The following is a 10,414-nucleotide window of genomic DNA, read 5'->3' on the forward strand; positions in this document are numbered from 1 at the left end:
GATGACTCACTGTCCAGCTTCTTGATTGGCCGAGGAAGCCGTCTCCATGCTCCCTCGTCGGCGTGTAATGACTCGCCGCCCAGTTTCCTGATTGATTTGGGAAGCTGGCCAATCAGGAAGCCAGGCGACGAGTCATTACCCGCCTCCCGGTTTTCCTGATTGGCCAGAAACCCGGATCCATGCTTCCTGGTGATGAGGGAGCACGGAGATGGCTTCCCGGGCTAATTACACGTCATCACTCGCTGCCCGGCTTCCTTGATGGGGACTTCCGGTATCGGTACTCGGTATCGGCGAGTACCAAAAAATAAATATCGGTAGTAGCATCTTTTTTTTATTCCACGGGCCTCTCGTTTTGGAATATGTGTCATTGTTGGGGGTCTGAAGCTGTTTTTTTACCCCAAAATCCAGATTCTTATCGTGTGTGCCAATGTAAGAACTTGCCCCGGGCAGCGAGTGGTTGGAGGCGGAGGCTCCAGGGCTGTGCTCCCGATCCCGGAGAACTGTTCTCGGGGCGAGGAAGACGTCTCCTGCGCCGCCAAATAACTGACATACTAGAAGAAGGATGGAGAACAGCAGAGAAGGAAGAGGCGGAGCTTGGCAATAAAGATTTAATATAATATTATAATACTCTGTTAGTAATTATTTGGTAAGGCGGCTTATTATCATAAAGCTTTATTTCTGTCACTGCCGGGAGCCAAATACACCCGATGGGGGAGGGGCTGCCGACACAGGAGCGGGCGGGATGACACCCTAACATATTGTCCGTCTGTATGTGTCACCATGCAAAAGTAGGGGCAGACCCCATATCCTGTAGTCACCCTGTAGAGGGAGGGGCAGACCCCATATCCTGTAGTCACCCTGTAGAGGGAGGGGCAGACCCCATATCCTGTAGTCACCATGTAGAGGGAGGGGCAGGACTAACGTCCAATAGTCACCCTCTAGAGGGAGGGGCAGACCCCATATCCTGTAGTCACCCTGTAGAGGGAAGGGCAGACCCCATATCCTGTAGTCACCCTGTAGAGGGAGGGGCAGACCCCATTTCCTGTAGTCACCCTGTAGAGGGAGGGGCAGACCCCATATCCTGTAGCTCCCTCCTGTCTGTATCATCCTGGAGTTGGAGGGGCAGATCTCATGTCCTGTAGTCACCCCGCAGAGAAAGGGGCAGATCTCATGTCCTGTAGTCACCCTGCAGAGAGGGGCAGATCTCATGTCCTGTAGTCACCCCGCAGAGAAAGGGGCAGATCTCATGTCCTGTAGTCACCCTGCAGAGAGGGGCAGATCTCATGTCCTGTAGTCACCCCGTGTAGAGGAAGGGGCAGGTCTCATGTCCTGTAGTCACCCTGCAGAGAAAGGGGCAGATCATGTCCTGTAGTCACCCCGCAGAGAAAGGGGCAGATCTCATGTCCTGTAGTCACCCTGCAGTGGGGGGACATATTCCCTGTCTAAAGGTGCCCATACACTGCTCGATTCTCATACGATTCTCGGCTGGTTAGAACGGTGCTCGGAAGACAAATGCCGAACGGGCCGGTGTGCGCACGCGCACACTGCCCGTTCAGCATTGCGGTCATCGGAAGCCCGCCCCTCAGGGGGGCGTGGCTTGCGATGATCGGGATTGCGATCTGCCTGTCCACGATAGGCAGATCGTACGTTTTTTTAATCCCTGTACAACCATCGCAAGACTAAAGTCTTGCGATGGTTGTACAGTGTATGGTCACCTTTATGGCTCCCATCTGTCTGTGACACCCTGCAGTCTCAGGGAAGACCCCCATACTCCTCCTTTGTTCTCCTGCAGTAGTGGGAGGGGCAAATGTTGTGTCTTGCAGCTGCCTCATAGCTCCCATCAGTCCCCCTATATGGTGAGGAGCATAGTCCCTGCCTCATAGCTCCCATCAGTCCCCCTACACTGGGAGGAGCATAGTCCCTGCCTCATAGCTCCCATCAGTCCCCCTACACTGGGAGGAGCATAGTCCCTGTCTCAAACCTCCCATCAGTCCCCCTATATGGGGAGGAGCCTAGTCCCTGCCTCATACCTCCCATCAGTCCCCCTGTAGTAGGAGGCGCTGTAAGCTTATGTAAACTCTGTGTAGCCATGACACCTTTTAGAAGGAGGGGCTTCAAGTCTGGGTGTCCTTGGTGCCCTGCAGTGGTTGGCACATAATAATACTATAAATTGCATTTCGTCCCCCTTCAGTGGGATGGAGAGGGACTCGGAATAACTGTATATAATATCTCCGGTCCCGCTCTCCCGTGCGAAGGAAGACTCGTCCGCATCTTGCGATTAAGTCTTTGAAACAGCTGTAGGTTGCCCTGAGCTGGGCGGGGAGCGCTGCGTGGGTCGGTGTTATGTGGAGGATGAAGGGTGTCAATCTGGTATGTGAATAATTAGAGGGTCACTCCATGTCTGGGGCATGGGGCTTCCACGGTACATACCAACCAGAGCCAAAGCCCATCGCATTAGTGCACTTTGGACACTCGGTTTTGGCCTCTCACCCCGTTCTGGCACCCTGGTCATGTCAGCAGACGGGTCACACCTGACTCTGCAAAGCATAGTCCCTGCCTCATAGCTCCCATCAGTCCCCCTACACTGGGAGGAACATAGTCCCTGCCTCATAGCTCCCATCAGTCCCCCTACACTGGGAGGAGCATAGTCCCTGCCTCATAGCTCCCATCAGTCCCCCTACACTGGGAGGAGCATAGTCCCTGTCTCAAACCTCCCATCAGTCCCCCTATATGGGGAGGAGCCTAGTCCCTGCCTCATACCTCCCATCAGTCCCCCTGTAGTAGGAGGCGCTGTAAGCTTATGTAAACTCTGTGTAGCCATGACACCTTTTAGAAGGAGGGGCTTCAAGTCTGGGTGTCCTTGGTGCCCTGCAGTGGTTGGCACATAATAATACTATAAATTGCATTTCGTCCCCCTTCAGTGGGATGGAGAGGGACTCGGAATAACTGTATATAATATCTCCGGTCCCGCTCTCCCGTGCGAAGGAAGACTCGTCCGCATCTTGCGATTAAGTCTTTGAAACAGCTGTAGGTTGCCCTGAGCTGGGCGGGGAGCGCTGCGTGGGTCGGTGTTATGTGGAGGATGAAGGGTGTCAATCTGGTATGTGAATAATTAGAGGGTCACTCCATGTCTGGGGCATGGGGCTTCCACGGTACATACCAACCAGAGCCAAAGCCCATCGCATTAGTGCACTTTGGACACTCGGTTTTGGCCTCTCACCCCGTTCTGGCACCCTGGTCATGTCAGCAGACGGGTCACACCTGACTCTGCAGCCAGTTGCGGGGGTCCAGTTTGGATTTAAGGCTCTTAATGTTCTTGCGGTTCTGACACCCCTTCTCCGAGTCGGGGGTGCTGCGCCCACTGCTGCTGGAGTTCCTGGCCTCCGGGTGAGGACTGTCGTCTCCTCTGGAGGACTCTTGACCCGTGGACTGTTGGTCAGCCATCTTCAGTCCTCTCTTCTTCAGGGATGTTAGTTTGGCATCCAGGGAGAGGGTGCGGGGACGAGGCCTGGAGGTCTGCCCCGGAGGACTGTCGCAATCGGAGGATGATGAGCAGGAAGGGTGTCCGGGATTGGGGCTGTTGAAGAAAGATGTCCAGGGTGGCGGATCCAGACCCCTCTGTATCTCAAACTCCTTCATCCGCTGGGAGAGAAGGTCAGGAATCGGGCCCAGACCCTCAATAGCTGCAAGACAAGAAGAGGACAATGTGAGGAGCAAAACCCAGAATTCCCACCAAGGACCATCACTAGAGCCCACCAGTACCTGCATATCCATGGTCTGACCAACAACAGCCATGAGGTCACCGGTGACAATTACAGACAGGACTCTTCAACTTATTTAATGTGCACGTTAACCAGACTCTGCCATTGGCCGCTCTACACTGAATTCTGATTGGTTTCTATGGGTTAGTTCATTGGGGGAGTCAGGGCCGGATTTCCCACAAGGCCAACCAAGGCCCGGCCTCGGGGCAGCAGGGAGTAGAGGGGCAGCAGGGAGTAGAGGGGCGGCAGGGGTGTGGAACTCCTATCTCCCGATGCCTGGGGCATGCAGTTCCGGGGCACCAGGCGGGTAGAGTTGTTTTCTACATTTAGCCCGGCTTTGGGGAAGCCGCCGCTTGTTTTGTACAAGTGATGTCGCTGAGATCACTTGTATGCAGCCTGCAGGTTTAGTATTGAGGAGCCTGGCCTTGGGGCAGCAGAGAGAGTAAATCCAGCCTTGGGGGGAGTGGCTTATCCTTGGAAGTAAATATCTATGTAGAACAGGCTTGACGCTCAAGAGGCTTCTTCCTCCAATGTCTCCCCTGAGGCTCAGTCCTTCGGTGACATAGCAAAGGATGAAAACAACATAAAGGAACCCAGAACGACCATCAAATGGCTGGAAATGGAGCAACGAAGAACTTACTGGGACACTGGAAGAAAAGGCGGACCCAACAACCACCAACCAAATGTCAAACCGAATCCAAGATTTCCAAGTACAAGTGGACAATTCTATCTCCACAAGGAGAGATCTCCACTCATATTCACCCACAAAGTTCCCCCGTATAGTTGTGTGGCATCCGACTCTTTTATTCAATTCTTTATTTATGTCCTCGAATGAAGATCTATGTGTGTGTGGGTGTGGGGAGAGGTGGGGGAGGTGGTGTGTTCTCCAGTCATGGTGGGATCAAAGCTTTCAGCTTACAGACTAAGTGTTAGCAGCTTCCCGTAACCTTGTGTGCATTGAACGTCTATCCAGCAGAACCGTGTCTTATGAGGAGAGTACAAGAGGGAACTCTTTTATCCTTCAATGGCTTCATCTTGGAGGTCAGTCCCAAGTCACCCAGCGCGGTGAAGAAGATATATTGGGCCTGTAGGGTTTCAAAAGGTTTGGATGAAGGACCAGCCCAGAGCCTTACACTACCACTACTCATGGTGGCTTTAGAAGGTCCATTGAAGGTCCATTGACCACTACTCATGGTGGCTTCATCTTGTAGAACAGTCCCAAGTCACCCAGAGGGATGAATCAGAGATACTGAGTCTGTAGAACTTCAAAAGGTTTGGATGAAGGACCAGACTAGAGCCTTACACTACCACTACTCATGGTGGTAGTGTCTTGTAGAGCAGTCCCAAGTCACCCAGATGGATGAAGAAGAGATATTGGGCCTGTAGAGATTCAAAAAGGATTTGGATGAAGGACCAGACCAGAGCCTTACTGTGACGATACCGTACACGGGTGTCCCCCACACCACGTGCAGGTATTTATGCAGGAGAACCAATAACGTGACCCCACCACACAATGCTTATGAACTAGAATTTATTAGCTACTCCAAAACCCCACAACCATAAGCACCCCCCACCAACCTCCACAAGTAACATATAAGAGCCTAACTAATACAAAATAACAAAATACACACAACAGGGCCAAACCTGGGGAGCAGGACAACAAGAGGGGAGCCACTGATCAGGAGACCTTGGGGGTAAGGGCCAGGGGTCAGGATTCAAGGCAGGACCAGGAACAGGATACAGGAAATGGCAGCAATACTGAGGCACAGGCTCAAAAGCAAGGAGAGGCCAAATACCCTCCCAGATCAGCACCAGGTAGTGACTAATTGCTGGGAGACACCTGCAGGTGAGCACTGGAACTGCTGGATCGGGTTCCAGCTCCACAGTGCCACCCGGAGGTGCTCTGGTCCCTGACACTTACACTACCACTACTCATGGTGGCTTCATCTTGTAGAACAGTCCAGAGTCACCCGGTGGGATGAATTGGAGATATTGAGCCTGAAGTGTTCCAAAAGGTTTGGATGAAGGACCAGACCAGAGCCTTACACTACTACTCATGGTGGCTGTATCTTGGAAATCAGTCCCAAGTCAGCCGTTGGGATGAATTGGAGATACTGAGTCTGTAGAACTTCAAAAGGTTTGGATGAAGGACCAGACTAGAGCCTTATGCTACATCCACTCATGGTGGCTTCATCTTGTAGGGCAGTCCCAAGTTCACCCAGCGGGAAGAATCAGAGATATTGGGCCTGTAGAGTTTCAAAAGGTTTGGATGAAGGTCCAGACCAGAGCCTTACACTACCACTACTCATGGTGGCTTTAGAAGGTCCATTGAGCACCAGAAAAAGAGAAGAGTTGTTTTGCATTTTTTAGTTAAGTCCCCTGACCACATCCACGCTATACACATGGACAAATCCTTCAACGCATCATTTCCTCCTTCAGAAACTAGCCGGCAATGCCAATCTACAGCTTCTAGAGGAAGCCAGATACTTTATGGAATGGGCTTCACAGAGAGAGACCAAACCTGACTTCCTGTCCCGGTGACACCCTTTGTGTGCAGGTAAAAGACAAGGTGTCAGCAGAACAGGAAGTCAGGGGAATAAGAATCTCATCTTTCTCCACTCTATCCAAAACTGAAAAACACAATGAGCAGAAGTTCCACTTTAACGTTCGCCTTCACCATAGAAGCTGACGGAGCCGACCCTGAGATTGGTCTACAGGGCCCGAGGGCGGGTGATGTACGAGATATACGATGTATATGAACAATGCATTCCGGGATACAAACCTGTCACTGTAATAGGTGCAGAGCAGGGAGCGGATCTCCGCAGAGACTGCATTGTCCTGCAGCAGGAGGCCCTCTGTGCTGGGCATGGCCGAAGCAGACAAAGCTAAGTGGGGGAGGGGAAGAGGTGGGGGAGGGGAAGAGGGGGGGCATGCAGACACAGGAAAGAGAAGAAGAAACTGTTAGAGAGCATAGGAGAGAAGAAGAGTGTTAAAGACTGTTAGAGATCATAGCAGAGTGTTAGAGATCATTAGAGTGCATGGATGAGACAGGGAGTGTTAGAGTCACACAGACTTGTGTGGGCACCTTAGGAAGGTCTATGAGAATGTTGGACTATCTACCCCCTGGATGGACCTGTATGGGCACCTTAGGGAGGTCTATGAGAATGTTGGACTATCTACACCCTGGATGGACCTGTGTGGGCACCTTAGGGAGGTCTATGAGAATGTCAGACTATCTACCCCCTGGATGGACCTGTGTGGGCACCTTAGGAAGGTCTATGAGAACGTTGGACTATCTACCGCCTGGATGGACCTGTGTGGGCACCTTAGGGAGGTCTATGAGAATGTCAGACTATCTACCCCCTGGATGGACCTGAATGGGCACCTTAGGGAGGTCTATGAGAATGTCAGACTATCTACCCCCTGGATGGACCTGAATGGGCACCTTAGGGAGGTCTATGAGAATGTCAGACTATCTACCCCCTGGATGGACCTGAATGGGCACCTTAGGGAGGTCTATGAGAATGTCAGACTATCTACCCCCTGGATGGACCTGAATGGGCACCTTAGGGAGGTCTATGAGAATGTCAGACTATCTACCCCCTGGATGGACCTGAATGGGCACCTTAGGGAGGTCTATGAGAATGTCAGACTATCTACCCCCTGGATGGACCTGTGTGGGCACCTTAGGAAGGTCTATGAGAATGTCGGACTATCTACCCCCAGGATGGACGGACCTGTGTGGGCACCTTAGGAAGGTCTATGAGAATGTCGGACTATCTACCCCCTGGAGGGACCTGTGCGGGCACCTTAGGGAGGTCTATGAGAATCTACCCCCTGGGGGGACCTGTGTGGGCACCTTAGGCAGGTCTATGAGAATGTCGGACTATCTACCCCCTGGAGGGACCTGTGCGGGCACCTTAGGGAGGTCTATGAGAATCTACCCCCTGGGGGGACCTGTGTGGGCACCTTAGGCAGGTCTATGAGAATGTCGGACTATCTACCCCCTGGAGGGACCTGTGCGGGCACCTTAGGGAGGTCTATGAGAATCTACCCCCTGGGGGGACCTGTGTGGGCACCTTAGGCAGGTCTATGAGAATGTCGGACTATCTACCCCCTGGAGGGACCTGTGCGGGCACCTTAGGGAGGTCTATGAGAATCTACCCCCTGGGGGGACCTGTGTGGGCACCTTAGGCAGGTCTATGAGAATGTCGGACTATCTACCCCCTGGAGGGACCTGTGCGGGCACCTTAGGGAGGTCTATGAGAATCTACCCCCTGGGGGGACCTGTGTGGGCACCTTAGGCAGGTCTATGAGAATGTCGGACTATCTACCCCCTGGAGGGACCTGTGCGGGCACCTTAGGGAGGTCTATGAGAATCTACCCCCTGGGGGGACCTGTGTGGGCACCTTAGGCAGGTCTATGAGAATGTCGGACTATCTACCCCCTGGAGGGACCTGTGCGGGCACCTTAGGGAGGTCTATGAGAATCTACCCCCTGGGGGGACCTGTGTGGGCACCTTAGGCAGGTCTATGAGAATGTCGGACTATCTACCCCCTGGAGGGACCTGTGCGGGCACCTTAGGGAGGTCTATGAGAATCTACCCCCTGGGGGGACCTGTGTGGGCACCTTAGGCAGGTCTATGAGAATGTCGGACTATCTACCCCCTGGAGGGACCTGTGCGGGCACCTTAGGGAGGTCTATGAGAATCTACCCCCTGGGGGGACCTGTGTGGGCACCTTAGGCAGGTCTATGAGAATGTCGGACTATCTACCCCCTGGAGGGACCTGTGCGGGCACCTTAGGGAGGTCTATGAGAATCTACCCCCTGGGGGGACCTGTGTGGGCACCTTAGGCAGGTCTATGAGAATGTCGGACTATCTACCCCCTGGAGGGACCTGTGCGGGCACCTTAGGGAGGTCTATGAGAATCTACCCCCTGGGGGGACCTGTGTGGGCACCTTAGGCAGGTCTATGAGAATGTCGGACTATCTACCCCCTGGAGGGACCTGTGCGGGCACCTTAGGGAGGTCTATGAGAATCTACCCCCTGGGGGGACCTGTGTGGGCACCTTAGGCAGGTCTATGAGAATGTCGGACTATCTACCCCCTGGAGGGACCTGTGCGGGCACCTTAGGGAGGTCTATGAGAATCTACCCCCTGGGGGGACCTGTGTGGGCACCTTAGGCAGGTCTATGAGAATGTCGGACTATCTACCCCCTGGAGGGACCTGTGCGGGCACCTTAGGGAGGTCTATGAGAATCTACCCCCTGGGGGGACCTGTGTGGGCACCTTAGGCAGGTCTATGAGAATGTCGGACTATCTACCCCCTGGAGGGACCTGTGCGGGCACCTTAGGGAGGTCTATGAGAATGTCGGACTATCTACCCCCTGGAGGGACCTGTGTGGGCACCTTAGGAAGGTCTATGACAATGTTGGACTATCTACCCCCAGGATGGACCTGTGTGGGCACCTTAGGGAGGTCTATGAGAATGTAAGACTATCTACCCCCTGGAGGGACCTGTGTGGGCACCTTAGGAAGGTCTATGAGAATGTCGGACTATCTACCCCCTGGAGGGACCTGTGTGGGCACCTTAGGAAGGTCTATGAGAATGTCGGACTATCTACCCCCTGGATGGACGGACCTGCGTGGGCACCTTAGGAAGGTCTAGGAGAATGTTGGACTATCTATACCCTGGATGGACCTGTGTGGGCACCTTAGGGAGGTCTATGAGAATGTTGGACTATCTACACCCTGGAGGGACCTGTGTGGGCACCTTAGGAAGGTCTATGAGAATGTTGGACTATCTACCCCCTGGATGGACCTGTGTGGGCACCTTAGGAAGGTCTATGAGAATGTTGGACTATCTACCTCCTGGATGGACCTGTGTGGGCACCTTAGGGAGGTCTATGAGAATGTAAGACTATCTACCCCCTGGAGGGACCTGTGTGGGCACCTTAGGAAGGTCTATGAGAATGTTGGACTATCTACCTCCTGGAGGGACCTGTGTGGGCACCTTAGGAAGGTCTATGAGAATGTCGGACTATCTACCCCCTGGAGGGACCTGTGTGGGCACCTTAGGGAGGTCTAGGAGGACGATGTCAGAGGGACCATCACGGGGTATCCTCAGATTTTAGCTGTAGAGTGGAAGGTGTTGGATGAAGTCCTGAACTGTCCGTATGTGATGGTTCTCCACCCGACTTTCTACTCCATAATGCCTCACCCATCATTCCCAACCGAGGAGGAGGAGGAGCCAGAAGACTTTGCTGCTTACCCATTTCGTGATAGAGGGACCCCTGCTTGGCCACAGCGCGGGTGGTTCTCTTGGGCGGAGGTGTCTCGATCTTCATGAGGTCATCGCAGCACTGCTTCCACTGACCTGGGGACAATCGGCACAGAGATAGGTTGGTCATGCTCGGCACGGTGCTGACCGCCTGTAAAAGGGAGGAACGGTAAAGTACAATCACTGTACAGCGCATCCCGCCTACGTACTCATGTCATAGAAGTGCTGCCAGAAGGCCTCCATCCAACGACGCAGGTCGTCCCGGCTCTCCGCCCTGGCGTTGTGCGTCACCTCCTCGCAGCCGTACCGGTTGGTTATGGACAAGCTGTGCACCTGATTTTGTCCCTCGCGGTCCGAGCAGCGGATTCTCGTC

At 53.6% G+C, this 10,414-nt stretch overlaps 1 protein-coding gene across 1 annotated transcript in view; it reads right to left on the bottom strand.

Annotated features, from left to right (window-relative positions):
* Positions 1 to 2,720: 2,720 nt before the first annotated feature.
* The window catches only part of LOC108802715 (rhotekin-like), a 9,876-nt gene continuing 2,182 nt past the window's right edge, over positions 2,721 to 10,414 (bottom strand). The window contains exons 4-6 of the mRNA XM_018574572.1: positions 10,251 to 10,414; positions 10,033 to 10,137; positions 2,721 to 3,683 (exon numbers count right to left, since the gene is read on the bottom strand). Of these exons, the coding sequence (XP_018430074.1) occupies positions 3,256 to 3,683; positions 10,033 to 10,137; positions 10,251 to 10,414 (697 nt within the window). The 3' untranslated portion in view covers positions 2,721 to 3,255. The remainder of the gene's footprint in view (positions 3,684 to 10,032; positions 10,138 to 10,250) is intronic.

Source organism: Nanorana parkeri, unplaced genomic scaffold (genome assembly GCF_000935625.1).
Source record: "Nanorana parkeri isolate BGI_ZX_2015 unplaced genomic scaffold, ASM93562v1 scaffold3053, whole genome shotgun sequence".
NCBI lineage: Eukaryota > Metazoa > Chordata > Amphibia > Anura > Dicroglossidae > Nanorana > Nanorana parkeri.